The sequence below is a fragment of the Thalassophryne amazonica genome, chromosome 11 (assembly GCF_902500255.1).
Source record: "Thalassophryne amazonica chromosome 11, fThaAma1.1, whole genome shotgun sequence".
NCBI classification, from domain to species: domain Eukaryota; kingdom Metazoa; phylum Chordata; class Actinopteri; order Batrachoidiformes; family Batrachoididae; genus Thalassophryne; species Thalassophryne amazonica.
The window spans coordinates 85862177-85886327 of NC_047113.1; the positions used below are offsets into that span (position 1 = coordinate 85862177).

The following is a 24151-nucleotide window of genomic DNA, read 5'->3' on the forward strand; positions in this document are numbered from 1 at the left end:
GCACACTTCCTGAGGTACGTTAGATTTTGTGACTAACATTTATACAGTCAGTAAATGTGGTGTCCCTCACACCTTTATTATATTGAGCTGTATGTTAGTCATGTATCGGTTTCCACTGCAGTGGAGTTTTGTGAACTGGATGTTCCATGCCTGCAGGTTGGGAAGCTGATTAGTAATTAAGCCAGGAAGTGTATGCTGTTTGTACACCTTTAAGTGTTCTCTCTGTGTGTAGAGTGTGGACTCACATAAATGGTTCCTTCTTTCACAGACTCGGTTTGTTGCGGCCACCTGGGGGGTGTCGGCGGGGTCCTTGGGTCCGAACAGCTTCTGGCTCCGGACCGTTAGCGCTGCTGGGAGCGCACCACGCCAGACCGCACTTGCTGTTATTTTTGTATCACTGTTATGTATTAAATTCAGTTATCCTTTGTACCGTGCTCTGCTTATTTCATACTAGGTCCTTCAAACGCTGGTCGGTTCTCCGAGCTGCGTCCGACACATAACAAACACGTTTCAAAAAAGCTGAGACAATGAGCAAATATTTGCACAAAAACAATAAAGTTTATCAGTTTGAACATTAAATATCTTGTCTTTGTGGTGTATTCAATTGAAGGTTGAAGAGGATTTCCAAATCATTGTATTCTGTTTTTATTTACATTTTACACAATGTCCCATCTTCATTGGAATTGGGGTTGTAAATATTGAGTGTGTTGGGGCTCTAATACTCATGTTGACTTTTTCTCAGGAAATTAACTTCTACAAGGAGATTGATTACATCCTGCATGGAAAAGAGGACATCAAAGTCATACCGTGAGTTCCAGCTTTGCAAATTTCAATTTCATTTTATTCAGCGCCAAGTCACAACAAAGCTGCCTCAAAGTGATTCACACCAGTAAGGTCTAACCTTACCAACCTTACCCCAGAGCAAGCACACAGGTGACATTGGTAACTCCCGCTGATGATTTGACGAAGAAACCCCAAGCAGACCAGACTCAGAGGGGTGACCCTCTGCTTGGGCCATTCTGACAAGTACAAGGTTTTTTACAAAGTTTTACAGAGCTGAAGAAACAGAAAACATGAAATCAAAACAACATCTGCACTGCAAAAACTGATGTCTAAGAAATTTAAAAAAAAAGACTTGTCTGATGAAAATTTGACTTACTTTTTGTCTAAATAGAAAAAATAATCTTGTTAAGCATTTTTTACATGAGAAAAATGTTTCATTTTGGGATAATGTATCTCACTTTATCTTAAAAAGTTCTTCCAGCTAAGCAGTGGAATTGTTCTTCTTCTTCTCAGGAATCCTCCAGCAGATCACTGGGCTCTGATTAGTGGCCTGCCAACCTACGTTGCAGAGACCGGACTGGTCAGTGTCTGTTTTTAATTAAACATTCTGCTTTGTTCAGTTGAAGGGTTCAGATGCAAAACCTAGGAGATGCAATTCCACAATGTTTTAGTTGAGGTCAATGTGCACTTTGCTGTTTGGGTTAACTGAGAATTTCAACACTTTATTTATAGAAATCAATGCATTTTTGAATGATTTTTCCTTTAACTTCCCACATTAACGTGCCTTTTTTCCCTCCATTTTGCATTTGAACCCTTCATTGTTTTGAAGCTTCTGATATTTTGAACAAAACTAAAAGCAAACTGAAGGTTTTATGAGAAGTTATCTTCTTTTGTGCCACACCTCTTCAAATCCAGGGGGCACCGATGGGACAGATGGGATGCCCAATTTTAACCTTTGGTCACACAGACATAAATTAACCATGAAAACATGACAGGTTAAGGTTCATGTTACTTTATTTATATCCATAGATAGTTGATGCCTCTGACTTTTAAAGTGCAAGCCAAATCTAACATCACAACAGACAGAGAGCAGATCATACAGAATAAAACGTGGTTAAAGATAAAACAAAAAAAAAGTGCTCCAGCATTCATCAAATATACTAAATATGTATTAAATATTGATTAAAAACTGCCCAACCAGGCCCTAATATATATATATATATATATATATATATATATATATATATATTCAGACCATGGAGGGGTCTGAAATTTTCATCTTAGGTGCATGTCCACTGTGAGAGACATAATCTAAAAAAAATCCGGAAATCACAATGTATGATTTTTTAATAACTTATTTGTATGTTACTGCTGCAAATATGAAAATTTCAGACCCCTCCATGATTTCTAAGTGGGAGAACTTGCAAAATCGCAGGGTGTTCAAATACTTATTTTCCTCACTGTATATATATACATATATTTCACACACACACACACACACACACATTGACTCAGTATTGACTCATTCCTTCCCTTCTGCCCTAAAGATTAATCAGGAATTGTTTTCAGTGATACAAAAGTTAAAAAAAAGGGATAAAAACTCAGTTTGAAAAAAAAAAAACCAAATTAAGAAATATAGCCATATTATTATTATCTGAAATTAGCCAAAGTGTTGTGTGGGCCGCCAGAAGAGGAGGTACTGCTGGCCCACCACCAGAGGGCGCCCTGCCTGAAGTGCGGGCTTCAGGCACGAGAGGGCGCTGCCGCCACGGACACAGCCGGGAGTGACAGCTGTCACTCATTAATTCCTGACAGCTGTCACACATTCTTCATCATCGCACTCCATAAAACCCAGACGTCATCTCCACCTCATCGCCGAGATATCATACTTCTTTGGAGGTAATAGACTCAGCCGTTTGTGTTTTACAATATAATCTGTATATTGTGAGTGTTTGCAGGAGTACCGGTCCCTCTGTCTGTGGAAGCTGAGTGAGTGCTGGACGGCACTCTTTTCCCCTGAGGAATCGCTTGTGTTAGAGGTGGAGGTGGCATTCCCACCGTTGTTGTTACGGGGTGTACACACACCCACACTTGACTGTCTTTGTTCTTCGCCAGCAGTAACAGATCCGACAGTCGGGGACGGTGATCACCTGGGAATTCGGGACCTGGCAGCTCCAGTATTCACCAGGTTCGGTGGCGGCGGAAATCGTGTGGTTCCGGCTCTTCTCAGGACAGACGTCTTCTATCCTCGAGCCTGCCCACACGTCACCTTTGTGGATTGACTGTAATCATATTCTGGGATTGTCTGTATATTCGTTGTGCTCCTTCACAACATTAAATTGTTACTTTTTGGCTCATCTATTGACCGTTCATTTGCGCCCCCTGTTGTGGGTCCGTGTCACTACACTTTCACAACACAAAGTTTGTCACTGGCATAAAAAATTATTGAAATGGTTCATTCATAATCAAAATTTTTGACAGGGTTTGCTACACAAGCCATTTAACCCTGCTTTTACTAACATCCAGATCTGGCAACCAGATGAGAATTTTTGATTTTGGACAAAGATAGTGTGAGATATGTCCAAATGTCCTCAACAGTTTGATTTCTTCTTTTCTGAAATAAATAAAGGGGATTGTCCAGTCAGACAAAGTTAAAAGTATTAGTTGTAATTTTAGTTATTACAAAAAATTATATCTCCACCATGCAAAACACTAAAACTGGTAATTTAATATTTTTAAAAAGATACTGTACGGTCTACTAGAAAAGTATCTGACCTTATTATTTTTTTCAAAAACCATATGGATTTGAATCACGTGTGATTGCGTCAGCCAAGCTTGAACCTTCGTGCGCATGTGTGAGTTTTTTCACGCCTGTCGGTTGCGTCATTTACCTGTGAGCAGGCTTTGAGTGAGGAGTGGTCCACCCCTCTCGTTGTTTTTTTCATTGTTTAGGAATGGCTCGGAGACTGCCGCTTTGCTTGATCAAAATTTTTTTCAGAAACTGTGAGGGACATCAAAGTGGACACCATTTGAGAAATTCAGATGGTTTTTGGTGAAAAATTTTATGGGCTTCAAAGAGATTACGGAGTGTTACTGTCGCTTTAAGGATGGCCCAGAGCGACTGGTGGTGCGCCGCGCTCCGAAGCCGCCATCGACAGGCTGAGTGACCATTTCATTTCTAAACAGATGGCTGTATGGATCCGTCACCATCATGTGCAATTTCTCTGGTTATCACAAGAGTTGGACATCAACCATTTTCCGGCAGATTTCACTTTTAACAAGAGATTTTGTCATGGAAAGCCGAGCGGAGGCTTCGCGCGTCACGATGGATTCGCTACTGGAGCGAGACAAAACCACCTCCGTTTTGGTCTCACAGGACGGCTTTGAGATGGCGTTCAGACAGCTGTCGGTGGTTTTTCCATCAAGTGATTATCCGAGAAATTGTGGATGTGCCTGGACATGCCAGAACATGTCCTGTGAGGCTTCATCACGGCGTTGCTTTGTGCCATGTGGCACCACCGCGACGCGCGAAGCCTCCGCTCCTCTTTCCATGACAAAAACTCCTGTAACAGTGGAATGTGCCATTCATTTCCAAACTGGACGCTGTGTTTTATTCGGGATGTCATCTGGCTAGCACAGGAATTGTGAAAAGACGTGGACATCAGCACTTTTTCGGCACATTGAGACAGACGTGCGGAGGAATTCCACGCGTCGCGGTGGTGCCGCATGGCACAAAGCAACGCCGTGATGAAGCCTCATGGGACATGTTCTGGCATGTCCAGGCACATCCACAATTTCTCAGATAATCACTCGATGGAAAAACCACCGACAGCTGTCTGAACGCCATCTCAAAGCCGTCCTGTGAGACCAAAACGGAGGTGGTTTTGTCTCCCTCCAGTAGCGAATCCATCGTGACGCGCGAAGCCTCGCTCGGTTTTCCATGACAAAATCTCTTGTTAAAAGTGAAATCTGCCGGAAAATGGTTGATGTCCAACTCTTGTGATAACCAGAGAAATTGCACACGATGGTCACGGATCCATACAGCCATCCGTTTAGAAATGAAATGGTTGCTCAGCCTGTCGATGGCGGCTTCGGAGCGCGGCACACCACCAGTCGCTCTGGGCCGTCCTTAAAGCGACAGTAACACTCCGTAATCTCTTTGAAACCCATAAAATTTTCACCAAAAACCATCTGAATTTCTCAAATGGTGTCCACTTTGATGTTCCTCACAGTTTCTGAAAAAATTTTGATCAAGCAAAGCGGCAGTCTCTGAGCCATTACTAAACAATGAAAAAAACGACGAGAGGGGTGGACCACTCCTCACTCAAAGCCTGCTCACAGGCGAATGACGCAATCGACAGGCGTGAAAAAACTCACGCATGCACACAAAGGTTCAAGCTTGGCTGACGCAATCACACGTGATTCAAATCCATATGGTTTTTGAAAAAATAATAAGGTCGGATATTTTTCTCACAGACCTCGTATTTTGTTTAAAATTTCTAGTTCTGCTTCTTGGTGCAGATCTGTTCCAATATATTATATTATTATAATATTAATGTTGTGTGGGCTTCCAGAAGAGGAGATACTGCTGGCCCACCACCAGAGGGCGCCCTGCCTGAAGTGCGGGCTTCAGGCACGAGAGGGCGCCGCCGCCACGGACACAGCCGGGAGTGACAGCTGTCACTCATTATTTCCTGACAGCTGTCACTCATTCATGCTTCATCATCTCACTCCATAAAACCCAGACGTCATCTCCACCTCATCGCCGAGATATCGTACTTCTTTGGAGGTAACCTTCTCAGCCTGCATATCCAGATAAGTGGTTACTCAGACGCTGCACGAGTGTGTTAGAGGTGGAGGTGGAATTCCCACCTTAGTTGTTACGGGGTGTACACACACCCACACTTGACTGTCTTTGTTCTTCGCCAGCAGTACCAGATCCGACACGCGGAGACGGTGGTCACCTGGGGGACTCGGGACCTGGCGGCTCCAGTATCCTTCAGGTTCGGTGGCGGTGGAAATCGTGTGGTTCCGGTTCTTCTCCAGACGGACGTCTCCTATCGTCGAGCCTGCCCACACGACACCTTTATCCATTGACTTGTATTTATTCTATAATCTGCTCTGTGTTTTGCTCATTCACAACAGTAAAGTGTTTATATTCGACTCTTTCATTGTCCGTTCATTTACGCCCCCTGTTGTGGGTCCGTGTCACTACACTTTCACAACAATTAATCTGTTATATAGTATATATATATGGTTGAATTTCCTTAACATAAGAATAAAAATCATCATCTTGTTTTCTGACTCCAGTTTTTTTATCTTTTTTTTTATGTACATGAGTCATATTCATTTCACAGTGTCTTTATGGGAAGCTGCGGGTGGTGGGACGAGCAGGACACCATTAGGCCTTATTACACAGCTGTCAGTGTGCGCACTGTTGTGGAAATGAAATGTGCTCAGCCACACACTGCGCTGATGTATAATTCTAATTTCTGCAGCCGTTATAATTAATCTGTGTGCATTTCCCAAACCGCTGATCCAGACATTGTTCCCTCATCCCTCCTGCTTCCTGCTGTCTGTCCACTTCGTGTCCTGTACTCTTACTGTCGTTGGCTCCTGTCATTTTTCTGTGCCGCCTTTGTCCCCTCAGCTTCTCTTTTTTTTTTAACATCTCATAAAAACATGACGTGTTATTTCTTCATAGACCCATCTCTTCTTAAATTGATGCTGCAGAAGGAGGCACACCAGATACACCAGTAACTGGGATTTTAAATGAAATGCTTGTGCCACAGAACAAGTTAACCTGACCTGTGGTCCCTGAAGCCAAAAGGTTTTTTTCGTATGTTTTTATGGGTGAACAAAGAGCTTCTTTATCCTGATTCATCTTGTGTGCTTTTCTTCACAACTTTATGCTACATTTGAGACACTGACATGCAACTACAATAATTTTGTTCGCATTGCTGAGCAGACTGGACGGGACTGAAATTTTGGTTGCCACTTTTAGTGGGCTTTTGTATGTCCTACTGGAAGGAGGCCCTGGAGAAGACCCAGGACACGTTGGAAGGATTCTATTTCCCACCTGGTCTGGGAGTACCTCAGGATCCTCCAGAATTTGTAACAGGACTTGGCCGAGGATTGAAAAGTGTATGATGAGCAGCTTCATCTGTTGCCACCATCACCCAGACTTGGATAAGTGGCAGAAAATGAATGAATGCATGAACTTTTAGCCGGACCTGCCTCAGCCATCGTGTTTTCAACGCTGAGCAAATCTGCACACACAAATATCTACGTAATGTCACACCAACAAGGTTAAATTCATCATTAAGAGCCCCGTCTTGATGTGCAGTCTATGGTGCAGAGTGCTCGTCGTTTGTGGGCATGCCCTCCCACACTTTGCTTTTCATGCAGTGCAAAAGTCTCACTACAATATAGAGCAGTGAGAATAAAGTGCAAAGAACTCAAAAGTGGTAAGAAAAATGGTGATTTAATCCAAGTCCAGGCACAGGCCAAGTAGTCCACTGGCCAAGTAGGTTTTTGATACACCTTAAGGGGACTAAACAACATCCGTGGTTTTAAAAAGGAACAATTTTTGCTGTGTGTCATACATATGTTATATGTGCTTTCAAAAAGTTGACAACATTTAAAAAGCTTACCATTGTGAAATTTAAACACCTTGCAGTGAGTGGCAGCACTTCTCTAAATAACTAAAAAATGAATGAAAAAGCCTTTTTTTCTGGATCACATTTTAGAAGTTTATATCAGCACAAAAAAGTCTATAAATAATGCCACAGTGCAAAACTTCAGTCATACAATGTTCAATAAAAGTGTAATTTTTCTTATTTAAATGTTACTCCTTAAAATGAAATTTCAACCAAAATAACCACCTCTTTACCTTCCAAGTTTCAAGTTTTTTTGTTTGTTTGTTTGTTTTTTTCTACAGATTTGTAACATCATGAATGCAGCTGAGGATGAATTTTTCAACTTCCAGGTAGGCTGACAGCAAGTTTCCTTTGCCGCCAGGGATAATGGTGGTTTGGTATTATAATCCACTTATCTTCAGCTGCTATGCTTCCCACTTAAATAAACATCAGCATAAAGGACTAATGTATCCCGTAATACCAACTCCAACCTGACCACCTTATAGTGTTAGATTTTACTTTAGAACAAATGTGTCCGGCTGAAGCCTGTTTGCATTATCATTTGATAGAAGACCCTATTCCACACTTCATGCCACTGAAATTGAACTGTTCACATTTGTGCAAGAAATTAAGACACACAGCAATCAATCACAGCAACATACTGAAATTGAATTTGTTGTACCACACATGTGCTCTATCTCACATTTGAACACCTGGTCTCAGTTTGTTGAAACTTTTTGGGAAAAATACTACAAGATGTACACATATGTTACTGTGGCCAAACAAGATTAATTATCATTAATTATTGAAATGATTAAAAACAATGTTCCTCAAAGAAAGATTGGAAGGGATTTGCATATTTCTCCCTCTACAGTGCATAAATATCATTAAATTATTCAGGGAATCTAAGGGAATTCAGTGCATAAAATGCAACAGCACAAACCTAAGCTGAACTCCCCCAATCTGTGATCTCTCAGATAGCAGTACATCAAGAACCATCATTCATCAATAGCTGATATAAGCACATGGATCATCCATGCATTTTTCAACAAGACAATGCAAAACCACTTTCTGTCGAATCATTTTTGTTTTTTATTTGCGTTTTTCATTCCAAACCATCCAAACGTTTTTTCTGATTTGACGTTTTTAATGAATGAAATATTATTGACATACAGGATATTAAAGTCATTATAAAAAAAAAAAAACCTCTTATGACTTTAAACATATCCAACATCCCACTAATGGATTTTAAATGTGTATGTCTGTGCAGAAAGAGCCTCTGGATGAGTCGGGCTGGACCATTAAGAATGTCCTGTCAATGCCAATCGTCAACAAGAAAGAAGAGATTGTGGGCGTGGCCACATTCTATAACAGGAAGGATGGGAAACCCTTTGATGAAATGGATGAAACACTGATGGAGGTACAGATAGTGTGTGTGTGTGTGTGTGTGTGTGTGTGTGTGTGTGTGTGTGTGTGTGTGTGTGTGTGTGTGTGTGTGTGTGTGTGTGTGTGTGTGTGTGTGTGTGAGATGAGTCATTGGTTTTAATACACTCAGTGTATCTGCGTTATTTAATATTCCGTCCGGAGGCTTTTTACTGAGCTCACTCTGTCTGCCTCACTCTCTTTGCTTCCTATCCAACAGCATTCATGGACACCTGAGCCATGGCTGCCAAACGTGTTGTCTTTAGACTAATCTTCCTGTCGTATCTTCTCTCTCATCTATATGTCCAGTCTCTGACCCAGTTCTTAGGGTGGTCGGTTTTGAACACCGACACCTACGACAAGATGAACAAGTTGGAGAACAGGAAAGACATCTTCCAGGACATGGTGCTCTATCATGTCAAATGCCGCAAGGATGAAATCCAGAACATTCTGGTCAGTAAAATGCAATAATTAGCCAATATTAAGAATGACCACATTTTCTCCATCACCCCAGCCTGAGATTAAACCCTTTTACTGCCCCCATGGGGAGTTAGAAATGCATTTACCGTTTATGAAGAGATACTTGAGTTGCAAATCAGTTTTCACATGGAAAAAAATGGAAATGTTGTCATAAGTCTGTTTATTTCCTCCAATGCCAAATGTAGAACGGGTCTACTGTAGGAACTACTTGACACTCTGTGTATGTAGGCAAAGATTTTGTGTATCAAGGTCACCTCAATAAGACTTCTGAGAATTTTGTTGGCCACATTTCAGATGTAAATTTGGCCAACAAAGCCAGAGTCTCTGAAACATAATGCTTGCCAGAACTGGAGACGGTCTTCATGGGCTGTGATCAGTCTATGATTCAGCTGCTGGGGACTCTGCTGTGGCCTACACTCACTTTGCCTCAATTCGGATGGCGGACTGCTTCAAAGTTTAGTGTACATACACAAATCAAATGTATATGTGCGGTTGTTTTAATTCTGATGTGTGCCATTATTACGTTCACCCAGTAATAATTACAGATTAATTGCTGTATTTCTGAGGTAATTGGGTGTGAAGATAATTTTGTTGCACTTGTAATGGCAATAAGTCATTCATTCATTCATTCATTCTTTCATTCATTCATTCATGCTATTATTGATTATACCTTGATAATACCATGTTGATATTTGAGGTTGGGTTTTAGTAATCCAGGATAGGGTCAGTATTACTCTTGTTTTCACATCTTTAAATGTTAAATTCATCCTTCATTATTATTTTACAGTAATAGATTCGTTTGATAAGAACTTTAAATTTAAGTGCCAGCTTTTCATGATGGATTTAAATTTTCTGGCACAAATTTGGGAGCCACTGGTCATGGGCAGATCTAGCTTTATTTGAAGGGGGGCGGTTGTGACTAGTTCATTGGGTGTGCTGAATGCATTGCACATGGGGGTGGTTGGGGGGTATGCCCCCCTGTAAAAGTTTTTTTTTTTTTAATAATCTAGAGTCTTGTTCCTGCATTCTGGGAAACTAAATACTGACTCTTGTTGTTTTTAACACAATTTTTATTTTAAACACTGGAAATCTTCTAAATCATGCAGCAGTATTCATCAGTCAGCTTTTGTTTAATATGCAAGACCAGTCTCATATTTTCTCACACCTTTGGTCTGAGACTCAGGAAGCTGGTGGTTGCACCCCCCACACACACACACACACCCGCCCCTGCTGAATGACTTGAAACCCAAAACCTAACAGTACTAATACAACAGATCCACTCCATCACCTGATGCAGATCAAGAGCGCCAACATCTTAAACCAGTAGTGTCCAAAGTATTCCAGAAAGGGCCGAGAGGGTGCAGGTTTTCTTTGCAGCCACCGACTCCAGCAGGTGATTTCACTGATGAACTCATCCCACGTACTCAAGGTGCTGTTAATCAGTGAAATCACCTGCTGGAGTCGGTGGCTGCAAAGAAAACCTGCACTCTCTCAGCCCTTTCTGGAATACTTTGGACACCACAGTCTTAAACGGTTCTCCGCTAGGATGACTGGTTAAACAGAGAACAATAAGAACACGGATCGATGATCTGGTCTGGCATCAGGCCTGAGATGAGTTGGGCGAGACTGATCCGTGGTGATGTGTTTTCCCAGGACACCAGGGAGAGATGGGGGAAGGAACCAGATGAGTGTGAGGAGGAGGAGCTGGAAGAGATTCTGGTAAACAACAAACACGGAGCTTATGACTGGAAGTGACATAAAATAAGCAGAATGACTTCAGATCATGATATATACACTCAACAAAAATATAAACACAACACTTGGTTTTGCTCCCATTTTGTATGAGATGAACTCAAAGATCTAAAGCTTATTCCACTTACACAATATCACCATTTCCCTCAAATATTGTTCACAAACCAGTCTAAATCTGTGATAGTGAGCAGTTCTCCTTTGCTGAGATAATCCATCCCACCTCACAGGTGTGCCATACCAAGATGCTGATTAGACACCATGATTAGTGCACAGGTGTGCCTTAGACTGCCCACAATAAAAGGCCACTCTGAAAGGTGCAGTTTTGTTTTATTGGGGGGGATACCAGTCAGTATCTGGTGTGACCACCATTTGCCTCATGCAGTGCAACACATCTCCTTCGCATAGAGTTGAAGAGAACACCTCTCCAACATGCCAAATGCCAGCGAATGTGAGCATTTGCCCACTCAAGTCGGTTACGACGACGAACTGGAGTCAGGTCGAGACCCCGATGAGGATGACGAGCATGCAGCTGAGCTTCTCTGGGACGGTTTCTGACAGTTTGTGCAGAAATTCTTTGGTTATGCAAACCGATTGTTTCAGCAGCTGTCCGAGTGGCTGGTCTCAGACGATCTTGGAGGTGAACATGCTGGATGTGGAGGTCCTGGGCTGGTGTGGTTACACGTGGTCTGCGGTTGTGAGGCTGGTTGGATGTACTGCCAAATTCTCTGAAACGCCTTTGGAGACGGCTTATGGTAGAGAAATGAACATTCAATACACGAGCAACAGCTCTGGTTGACATTCCTGCTGTCAGCATGCCAATTGCACGCTCCCTCAAATCTTGCGACATCTGTGGCATTGTGCTGTGTGATAAAACTGCACCTTTCAGAGTGGCCTTTTATTGTGGGCAGTCTAAGGCACACCTGTACACTAATCATGGTGTCTAATCAGCATCTTGATATGGCACACCTGTGAGGTGGGATGGATTATCTCAGCAAAGGAGAAGTGCTCACTATCACAGATTTAGACTGGTTTGTGAACAATATTTGAGGGAAATGGTGATATTGTGTATGTGGAAAAAGTTTTAGATCTTTGAGTTCATCTCATACAAAATGGGAGCAAAACCAAAAGTGTTGCGTTTATATTTTTGTTGAGTATATATATCAATGCAAACAGGGGTCTGTGCAGGAGGAGCAAGACAAAAACGTGTGTCCTGAGGGAAAGTGTGAGGAAAAAAAAGATTTAATATGCCGTGTACTAAAAGGCCACTCTGAAGCAAGATCATTAAATTCTGGTGGTTAGCTATAATTACAAATATGAAAGGAACCAAGGACTGAGAAGCAAATGTGAGTCTGAAAATACACACCAACAGAAAGCATCACACCTGGTTTCTGTTGTTTTTTTTCACACCTGTGTAAGAATTAAAAACCTCAGTTGCACAAAAAAAAAAATAGTTCGGCCATTATGTGAAACACTAATAAATTTAGAAATAACTGACATGTCAATTACTTGTTTTGATACCAAACTAGTTTAAAAAAAAAAGGATCAATGAAGAAATGGTCATATTTGGACTCATTTTCACTTCTGAAAAGTCTGAAACCAGAATGTTATTATTATTATTATTATTATTATTATTATTATTATTATTATTATTATTATTATTATTATTATTATTATTATTATTATTATTATCTGTCTGCCAAGAAATTTGCATACATTTGGCAAATTAAATATAATTTAATTTAGATGTTTTAAACTGTTCTTAAAAAAGTAAACAAAAGCAGAGCTCAGCAATTAGAAAGTTAAGAGATGGAACCTCAACTCTTTGTGCAGGAGTATTTTTCAATTTTAATAAGTTAAAGTTAATGTGATATTAATCCATTTGGACTTTTAAGATCAATGCATTTGATTTTACACTGTAAATGCAAGATGCATAACTATTTTAAATTATTCTGAATCTCTCTCTCTCACACACACAAACACACAAACATACACACACACACACTGATCTCTACTGTGTCTGTAAAGGTGCATTCATCCAAATAAATAAGCTAAATATGTCTCGAATATTCTGACTGTTTTCTGTTTGTCCACAGTCGGAGGTTTTGCCAAGTTCTAAGAAAACTGAGATCCTTGAGTTTCACTTCTGCGACTTTGAACACAGTGAACTCGACTTGGTGAAGTGTGGCATCAAAATGTACTACGAACTCAAAGTGGTGGACAAGTTCCACATTCCTAGAGAGGTGTGTGGTCGGTTCCCACTCATATGTCAGCAGGCTTACTGAAAAATAAAATCATTTCCTCAGTGTTCATACTCACTGCATCTGAGAAGCCACGATTGTTCGTGTTTTTCTGTCATCATTCTGTAATCATGAATTTATCACAAGTGTGCAGAAGTGTTTGTGTGGCATGGGCGTGTCGTGCAGGTTTTGGTGAGGTTCATATATTCTCTGAGTAAAGGCTACAGGAGGATCACCTACCACAACTGGAGACATGGATTTAACGTGGGACAGACCATGTTCACCCTGCTGATGGTAGAACAGCCTCATAGTTTCTCCTTTATCTAAAAATTTGAAATTTGTCTAAAAATTGGTGGCAATGGCAATTTTTTTAAGGAGTAATGAAAGTGAATGACATGTCTGTGTGTCATGTTTGTGATGTCAGACAGGCGATCTGAAGCGATACTACACTGATCTGGAGTGTATGGCGATGGTTACCGCCGGCCTCTGCCACGATATCGATCATCGTGGAACCAACAACCTCTACCAGATGAAGTAAGCGCTACAGTGAGGACTGACGAGTGATTATCAGACAGGCTTAATTCAACAAATTACTACAATAAAGATGATTTTGCCCAATATGCCACTTTATCAGAAGCCCACATGTGAGAAAGCCAATAGCTACCTAGACAACGGGAGCATCACGTGGCGTTGTGTAGTTTGATTTGAGTCTTTTTCCTCCCCAAACGTATAACTTATTGACATTATTTAATACTCTTCACAGAATCAATGAGATTTATCTTAAATTATATAGAATGATTAAATTGGACCGATATATACGTAGATAAGACCTGAAAATGTTTTTTTCATTTACTAACACATTGACACCAGTCAGAAAATTGCATATTGATTTAGATTAACATGGAATGCTATAATGAAAGGAAAAACTACAGTAAACACCTGGTTTTGTAGATGATACTGTGTTCAAATATTAGAGCACATCCAATATACAGTTGTATGTAAAAGTTTGGGCACCCCTGATAATTTTCATGATTTTCCTTTTATAAATCATTGGTTGTCTGGATCAGAAATGTCAGTTAAATATATCATATAGCAGACAAACACTGATATTTGAGAAGTGAAATAAAGTTTCTAGTATTTACAGAAAGTGTGCAGTAATTATATCAACAAAATTAGGCAGGTGCATAAAGCTGGGCACCCTTGTCATTTTATTGATTTGAATACATTTACCACTAATTATTGGAACACAAAATTGGTTTGGTAAGCTCATTGACCCTTGGCCTCCTTACACAGGTGAATCCAGTCATGAGACAGGGTATTTAAGGTGGCCATTTGCAAATGTTTCCCCTCTTTGCATCTCTTCTAACGAGTGGTAACATGGGAGCCTCTAAACAACTCTCAAATGACCTGAAAACAAAGATTGTTCAACATCATGGTTTAGGGGAAGGATACAAAAAGTTATCTCAGAGATTTCAGCTGTCAGTTTCCACTGTGAGGAACATAGTGAGGAAATGGAAGACCACAGGCACAGTACTAGTTAAGGCCCGAAGTGGCAGGCCAAGAAAAATCTCAGATAAGCTGAAGCGAAGGATGGTGAGAACAGTCATAGTCAACCCACAGACCTGCTCCAAAGACCTACAACATGATCTTGCTGCAGATAGTGTCTCTGTGCATCGTTCAACTATACAGCGCACTTTGCACAAAGAGATGCTGTATGATACTGTAATGCAGAGGAAGCCTTTTCTGGGATTCAACATGCATTGTTGGGGAAAGTGTAGTGACATGGACCCACAACAGGGGGAGCAAATGAATGGTCAATAGATGAGCCAAAAGGTAACAATTTAATGTTGTGAATGTGCACAACGAATATACAGACAATCACAGAATCTAATAGCAGTCAATCCACAAAAGTGACGTGTGGGCAGGCTCGAGGATAGAAGACATCTGTCCCGAGAAGAGCCGGAACCACACGATTTCCACCGCCACAGAACCCGGTGAATACTGGAGCCGCCAAGTCCCGAATTCCCAGGTGATCACCGTCCCTGACTGTCGGATCTGGTACTGCTGGCGAGGAGTACAAACAATGAGACGTGGGTGTGTGCACACCCAGTAACAAAAACAGTCAGAAGGTGGAAAGTCACCTCCACCTCTAACACACACTCGTGCAGCTCCTGTCAAACACTTATCTGGTTGGGGTGTGAAGCAAAGCCGTCGCAGATTACGCCAACCTCACTGATAAGGCACTCCACAGGAAAGCAGCTGCAAAATGAATTCAGACTAGGACACAGTTAGTTTCTGGCTGAGGATATTACCTTCACAGGTAGATGATATCTCGGCAACAAGGTGGAGATGATGTCCGGTCTTTATGGAGTGAGATGATGTAGAGTAGATGGGTGACAGCTGTCAAGAGATAATGAGTGACAGCTGTCACCCCCGGCTGTGTCCGTGGCGGCGGCACCCTCTTGTGCCTGAAGCCCACACTTCAGGCAGGGCGCCCTCTGGTGGTGGGCCAGCAGTACCTCCTCTTCAGGCGGCCCACACAACAGGACTCCCCCCCTCAACGGGCGCCTCCTGCTGCCCGACCAGGCTTGTCCAGGTGGCGGCGGTAGAAATCAGCCAGGAGGGCCGGATCCAGGATGAAGCTCCTCTTCACCCAGGAGCATTCCTCGGGCCATACCCCTCCCAGTCCACCAAATACTGGAACCCCTGGCCCATCCGACGGACGTCCAGGAGCCGGTGCACCGTCCAAGCCGGCTCCCCGTCAATGATCCGGGCAGGAGGCGGCGCCGGTCCGGGAGCACAGAGGGGTGAGGTGTGGTGAGGTTTGATTCGTGACACGTGAAAAACCAGGTGGATCCGCAGTGAAGCTGGGAGTCGGAGCTTCACTGCGGCAGGACTGAGGATCTTGAGGATCTTGTAAGGTCCGATGTACCTGTCCTTGAGCTTCGGGGAGTCCACCTGGAGGGGGATGTCCCTTGTGGATAGCCACACCTCCTGCCCGGGCCGGTAAGCAGGGGCCGCGGACCGCCGGCGGTCTGCATGGGTCTTCGCCCTCATCCGGGCCTTCAACAAGGCAGAATGGGCGGAGCGCCACACCCGACGGCACCTCCGCAGGTGGGCCTGGACCAAGGGCACACCGACCTCTCCCTCCACCACGGGGAACAATGGGGGCTGATACCTCAAACACACCTCAAATGGGGAGAGGCCGGTGGCAGAGGACACCTGGCTGTTATGCGCATACTCGATCCAGGCCAGATGTTCACTCCAGGCCGTCGGGTGTGCGGACGTCACACAGTGCAGGGCTTGCTCCAGTTCCTGATTATCCCGTTCCGCCTGTCCATTGGTCTGTGGGTGATACCCGGACGAGAGGCTCACAGTGGCCCCCAGTTCCCGGCAGAAGCTCCTCCAGACATATGAGGAAAACTGGGGACCATGATCAGAGACGATGTCGGTGGGTATCCCATGCAGACGGACGACATGGTGGACCAGAAGGTCTGCAGTCTCCTGGGCCATGGGGAGCTTCGGGAGGGCACGAAGTGGGCCGCCTTGGAGAATCGGTCCACTATCGTGAGGATGGTGGTGTTGCCCTGGGACGGCGGGAGGCCCGTGACAAAATCCAGACCGATGTGGGACCAGGGGCGATGAGGCACGGGAAGTGGCTGAAGAAGTCCCTGTGCCTTCTGGTGGTCTGCCTTGCCCCTGGCACAGGTGGTGCAGGCCTGGATATATTCCCGGATATCGGCCTCCAGGGATACCCACCAGAAGCGCTGCCGGACCACTGCCACGGTCCTTCGCACCCTCGGATGACAGGAGAGCTTAGAACCATGACAGAAATCCAAGACAGCAGCCCTGGCCTCTGGTGGGACGTAGAGTTTGTTCTTCGGCCCAGTTCCGGGGTCCGGGCTCCGTGCCAGGGCCTCCCGGACGGTCTTCTCCACGTCCCAGGTGAGGGTGGCCACGACAGTGAACTCCGGAATGATGGGCTCCAGTGGATTCGTCAGCTCAGTCTTGACCTCATCTTCATGCACCCGGGACAAGGCATCCGATCTCTGGTTCTTGGTCCCGGGGCGGTAGGTGATTCGGAAGTCAAAACGCCCGAAGAACAGTGACCAGCGGGCTTGACTGGGGTTCAGCCGCTTGGCGTTCCTGATATACTCCAGGTTCCGATGGTCAGTGAAAACCGTGAACGGCACAGACGCTCCCTCCAACAGGTGTCTCCACTCCTCAAGAGCCTCTTTCACCGCAAGGAGTTCTCGATTGCCGATGTCATAGTTCCGTTCAGCTGGGGTCAACCTGCGGGAAAAGTAGGCACACGGGTGAAGAACCTTATCGGTCTCTCCGCTCTGGGATAGCACGGCTCCTATCCCCGAGTCAGAGGCGTCCACTTCAACCACAAACTGGCGGCTATGGTCGGGCTGCACCAGAACTGGTGCAGACAAGAACCGGCATTTCAACTCCTTGAACGCGGCTTCGCACCGATCCGACCAGGTGAAGGGGACTTTTGGAGAGGTCAGGGCTGTCAGGGGGCTAACTACCTGACTGTAGCCCTTAATGAACCTCCTGTAGAAATTCGCAAAGCCGAGGAACTGTTGCAGCTTCCTACGGCTTGTTGGTTGGGGTCAATCTCTCACTGCCGCAACCTTGGCCGGATCAGGGGCGACGGAGTTGGAGGAGATGATGAACCCCAGGAAGGATAAAGAGGTGCAGTGGAACTCACACTTCTCGCCCTTCACAAACAGCCGGTTCTCCAACAACCGCTGCAGGACCTGACGTACATGCTGGACATGAGTCTCAGGGTCCGGGGAAAAGATGAGTATGTCATCCAGATATACGAAGATGAATCGGTGCAGGAAGTCCCGCAAGACGTCGTTTACTAATGCTTGGAACGTTGCGGGGGCGTTAGCGAGGCCAAACGGCATGACCAGGTACTCAAAATGACCTAATGGGGTGTTGAATGCCGTCTTCCATTCGTCTCCCTTCCGGATCCGAACCAGGTGGTACGCATTCCTAAGGTCCAATTTGGTAAAAATTTGGGCTCCATGCAGGGGTGTAAACATTGAATCCAACAGGGGTAAAGGGTATCGATTACGAACCGTTATGTCGTTCAGCCCCCTGTAATCAATGCATGGACGGAGTCCGCCATCTTTCTTGCCCACAAAAAAGAAACCTGCACCCATTGGGGAGGTGGAATTCCGGATCAACCCGGCAGCTAATGAGTCCCGGATGTAGGTCTCCATTGATTCGCGCTCGGGACATGAGAGATTGTACAGCCTGCTGGACGGGAACTCAACGCCCGGGACCAAATCAATGGCACAATCGTACGGACGGTGCGGGGGAAGGGTGAGCGCCAGATCTTTGCTGAAGACGTCAGCAAGATCGTAGTACTCAACCGGCACCGCCGTCAGATTGGGAGGGACTTTAACATACTTCCTTAGCGTTTACACCGGAAGGAACCGAGGATCCTAAACAATTCTGGTGGCAGGTTTCGCTTCACTGAGCCACAACCCCAGAAGGCCAATCAATCTGGGGATTGTGTTTAATCATCCATGGGAAGCCCAAAATCACGCGGGAGGTAGAAGGAGTTACAAAAAACTCAATCTCCTCCCGATGATTCCCAGACACTACCAGGGTTACAGGTAGTGTCTTGTGTGTGATAAAAGGGAGAAGAGTGCCATCTAGTGCTTGCACCCTCACTGGGGAAGAAAGCGCCACTAGAGGGAGCCCTACCTCCCTTGCCCATCTGCTATCCAGCAGATTCCCTTCTGACCCCGTGTCCACCAGTGCTGGGGCTTGAAGGGTTAAATCCCCGCTCAGGATTGTAACTGGGAGTCGTGTTGAAAGATGAGTATGACCCCCGTGAATGTTTTGACCCCCCCTCAGCCCAGTCTCTAAGGGCGGGCGTTCGTGTTTTGACCGTTTGGGGCAGTCTCTCTGCTGATGCTCACTCGAGCCGCAGACAAAGCACTCCCCGCGGACCAGCCTCCTTTGTCTGAATGTGGCCCTGCTTGTGTCCCTAGCATCGTCAGCAGGGGGAGCTGTAGCCACACGGAGCGCTGTGGCTGTGGAGCATGGGGAAGACGGCTCCCTTTTGGACCCGGGAGGAAGAGGGACGTCTTGTGCCTGACCGCGCGCTTCGCCTCGCTCCCGTCGGCGTTCTTCTAACCGAATGTCCAACCGTATAACCAAATCGATAAGCTCCGCCAAATCCCGCGGTTCCTCCTTAGCCACCAGGTGCTCCTTCAGGACCAACGACAGTCCGTTTATGAAGGCAGCGCGGAGCGCAGTCATATTCCAGCCGGATCTCGCAGCCGTGATGTGGAAGTTGACTGCATATGCGGCCGCGCTCCGGCGCCCCTGTCTCATTGACAGCAGCACGGTAGATGCGGTTTCGCCTCTGTTAGGGTGATCAAAAACAGTTCTGAGCTCCCTCACAAACCCAGTATAAGAGGCAAGGAGCCGTGAACTTTGTTCCCAAAGCGCTGTAGCCCAAGCGCGTGCCTCACCTCGAAGCAAATTAATCACGTAAGCCACCTTGCTGGCGTCAGACGCGTACATCACGGGACGTTGTGCAAAGACGAGCGAACGTCTCCACACAACCTCCGTATGGCTCTGGGGGGCTTATGTATGCTTCAGGGGATGGTGGGGGGGGTCGTTGAATGACCAGTGGAATGTCTGTATTCGGCACCGGGTCGGCAGGAGGAGGAGCTGCAGCAGTGCCCTGAGCGCGTGCTTCCACCTGTGTGGTGAGAGCCTCCATCCTGCGATTAAGGATGATGTGTTGCTCGGTCATCAGGTCCATCCGAGCGGTAAAGGGGGTGAGGATGTGCTGCAACTCACCAATCACGCCTCCAGCCGACGCCTGTGCACCCTGCTCTTCCATTGGCTGTCCAACAGATGGTTGACGCCCCTCGGGATCCATGACGTTGGCCGAGATATCCTGTTGGGGAAAGTGTAGTGACACGGACCCACAACAGGGGGCACAAATGAACGGTCAATAGATGAGCCAAAAGGTAATAATTTAATGTTGTGAATGTGCACAACGAATATACAGACAATCACAGAATCTAATAGCAGTCAATCCACAAAAGTGACGTGTGGGCAGGCTTGAGGATAGAAGACGTCTGTCCCGAGAAGAGCCGGAACCACACGATTTCCACCGCCACAGAACCCGGTGAATACTGGAGCCGCCAAGACCCGAATTCCCAGGTGATCACCGTCCCCGACTGTCGGATCTGGTACTGCTGGCGAGGAGCACAAACAATGAGACATGGGTGTGTGCACACCCAGTAACAAAAACAGTCAGAAGGTGGAAAGTCACCTCCACCTCTAACACACACTCGTGCAGCTCCTGTCAAACACTTATCTGGTTGGGGTGTGAAGCGAAGCCGTCGCGGATTACGCCAACCTCACTGATAAGGCACTCCACAGGAAAGCAGCTACAAAATGAATTCAGACTAGGACACAGTTAGTTTCTGGCTGAGGATATTACCTTCACAGGTAGATGATATCTCGGCAACGAGGTGGAGATGATGTCCGGTCTTTATGGAGTGAGATGATGTAGAGTAGATGGGTGACAGCTGTCAAGAGATAATGAGTGACAGCTGTCACCCCCGGCTGTGTCCGTGGCGGCGGCGCCCTCTCGTGCCTGAAGCCCGCACTTCAGGCAGGGCGCCCTCTGGTGGTGAGCCAGCAGTACCTCCTCTTCAGGCGGCCCACACAACATGCATGAGTTATTGCAGTCTAACCTCCCAGCATGCTTTGCCTGTGTGTGTGTGATTCCAGGTCTGGAAACCCTCTAGCGAAGCTTCATGGCTCCTCCATCTTGGAAAGACACCATCTGGAGTTTGGAAAGACTCTGCTGAGAGATGAAGTGAGCTGCAGCGTCCACACACGGTGGCCCTGAAACACACTGGACGGACAAATTAGAATCTTAGCAGCAAATATCTTTCTGTCATTTTGTTCATATTAATTATTACACAAACAATGATACCAATATTTTGCTTTGAGTTAAAATTTGGTGAATATGTGAGTTTGTGCCAATGACCAGTCAAAAAAAATGTCTTTTAGCCATTTCTCCACAGCATGTACATTTTTCAAGCTCTGGTTTAATGGTTGTTGTTTGACTTGTTTTATTTCAGGCTTTGAACATTTATCAGAATCTAAACCGTCGTCAACACGACATTGTGATTCACCTAATGGACGTCGCCATTATTGCCACTGACCTGGCTCTTTATTTCAAGTCAGTACTATGTGCAAAATTTAAAAACCCACATGTAAAGCCATGTGCACTGCCATCTGTTGACTGATGACTCCAGAACTAAAATAATTATTAAAGAAATGAACTGTTTTGATGAAAATTTTCATTAGCATTTTAGGAGTGATGCAGTTAATTAAATCTTATACCCCACATCAACCAAAGCAAATTAAATTAGATCTGATCCCGCAGACACCTGAGGGCAGTTACACCTGATCCAAACCTTATTGGAACAGCAAAACGATGGTCCAGGAAAAAAAAAAACCTCACATGATCAGAATAAACAGGAAGTCTTCTCAGTTCCACTTGGATTCATTGCAAGGTCAATTTACAGATTACATACTGTAACCCTGTCTTTGGACTGACTCTGGTGAAAGTTCCAGTAACTGCAGGGAAAGATTTGCTGGCTACAAGGAATGTCCTGCTGACAGCTGGGAAAGAGAACAATATGGGCTCCTTTCTGGGGAACATATGTTCAACAGGCCAATAAATAGCTTGGGTAGTGTCTGGGGTCTAGCTTACCAAAGTTTGTTTCCCAGTAGCTATGACCCTTGTCAACTAGGTGGTGAGGTGCTGTGTGTCTGTACCCTTGCAATTCAGGACCCCCAAGAGTGCCACAGGGCTGCTGAAGTTAGTGGAGGAGCTGGAATGTGTAACAGTGTGCCCTTGGGTGTGACCGCAGTGCAGACAGGCAAACCAGAAGTCAAAAGTTCCTTATTTAACAAAAGCAGGTAGCCAGGAAAAAAAAACTGATGTCCATAACATGACAGCATTAAAAACTGAGAAAACAGGCTAATGGTAACAAAGGATACAGGCAGGAACCAGGATAACGTAACACAAGTCCCAACACAAGTACAGTCTTTCCAAAAGTCCAAAGGTGAGCTGAGCTCACTAACAAAAGATTTTCACACCAAAAGGAAAAGTCGAAAATGGCAGGCAAGAACTCAGGAATACAGGATATCAGCAAAGGTCAATAACAGGAGAAAAGAATAGCACAACATCTGGAGTTGGATGATGGCAATTTGTGACAGCTTTGAAAATTATTCTGAAGTCACATGAGACTTTGAGAAATGATGACAGCTGAGAACACACAAAGGGTAGTGCAGGAAGAGAACACAAGAGGAAGCCACAGACCAGAGAGGGAGAGGAGGAACAGTGAGCACTCAAACCCAGGGATGATGACATGCCAGAGACAACTGAGATACATGAATGACAATACGACAGACGCTAATAACCACAAGGGAGAATTAATCAAATAACCCATGCTGAGTTGAGTAATTCTTGGCCGCCACTCCTTCATTTTTTAAATGTGAAATGAAATGATCACTATTAGACTGTGAATAAAATGCTGTTCTAAAATAGCCAGGAGACATGCCTGTTGGGGAAAAAAGTGTATATTTCTGTGCAGGAAGAGAACAATGTTCCAGAAGATTGTGGACCAGTCCAAGACCTATGAGAACTGGAATGACTGGACCAAGTACATGATGCTGGAAACTACACGCAAAGAGATTGTCATGTAAGTGTATGTGTGCACATACAGACACACAGACAGACAGGCAGCCACACACACACACACACACACACACACACACACACACAAACTGTTTCTTGCAAATACTTTCAACCACTACCTGGAGGATATCAGACATGTTGAAAATACCGATATATTTTTGTAATGCATGTGATGCTAAATTATCTCACTTTAAATTCAGCCTACCTTGTGACATCATAAAGATATACTGAGAAGAATAGAATAGAAGAGAATAATATGGACAATAGACTTACTACTTAGAGGTTCATTGGTGAATCTTTACAATGAGGACGCATTAACTGACATTACCTAATGCAGTAATTTGTATTAGCTAACAGTTGACTAAGGTGTTTAGTCATCGTTTATTAATGTTCAGTATTTCCATACTTCATGAATGTTTAAATTAATATCTTGGATAACATGGGCAGCTTTAATAAAAGATTATGAAAAACAGTTAACGTCTAATTAATTGTGTTTTATAATCTTTTATTGATGGTGCTCAGTATCTTTCTAATTTATTAATGTTTAAATTAATATCTTTGTTAACATGTTAACTAACATTTAACAATTAACTATCAGTTCATGCAGTGGTGGGCACAGATAACCAAAACATTAACTTCGATAACAGAGAAGCAGATAACTGAAAAGTTATCTTTGATAAAGATAAAATGATAAACCACCCAAAAATGTATCGGAAGTTACAGATAACTGATAAATTCTAGTATTGTCTCTGGTACATTTGCAACTACTAACAAACTGAATTTGAGTTTTAACACCACGATCGCTTCTGGTAGCATCAAAAGCGACAACAGATCCAAACAATGAGCCCGCACTTCTGTCTTTGAACATCTTGCTCCCTTCTGGAAGCTCTTGTTTACTACATGGCTTTCAGCACAGAAACAAGCTGAGAGCAGCCGCATAGCCTAGCTCTCTACCCAATCACAACACTGCCATCAGGCCGAGGTCTTGGAAAATAAAGCCCTGCTGAGTTATGGTTTGGTGTATAAATAAAATGAATACTGTTAGAATAACTCCATTAATGTCAATTCTGTCA

At 44.5% G+C, this 24151-nt stretch overlaps 1 protein-coding gene across 1 annotated transcript in view; it reads left to right on the forward strand.

The window, feature by feature from the left end:
- The window catches only part of pde6a (phosphodiesterase 6A, cGMP-specific, rod, alpha), a 69774-nt gene that overhangs the window by 22846 nt on the left and 22777 nt on the right, over positions 1-24151 (forward strand). Inside the window, exons 7-18 of the mRNA XM_034182323.1 lie at positions 743-807; positions 1297-1363; positions 7724-7771; positions 8692-8841; positions 9153-9296; positions 10977-11042; positions 13169-13315; positions 13499-13606; positions 13737-13846; positions 21095-21182; positions 21451-21551; positions 22975-23082. Coding sequence (XP_034038214.1) covers positions 743-807; positions 1297-1363; positions 7724-7771; positions 8692-8841; positions 9153-9296; positions 10977-11042; positions 13169-13315; positions 13499-13606; positions 13737-13846; positions 21095-21182; positions 21451-21551; positions 22975-23082 — 1202 coding nt within the window. The remainder of the gene's footprint in view (positions 1-742; positions 808-1296; positions 1364-7723; positions 7772-8691; positions 8842-9152; positions 9297-10976; positions 11043-13168; positions 13316-13498; positions 13607-13736; positions 13847-21094; positions 21183-21450; positions 21552-22974; positions 23083-24151) is intronic.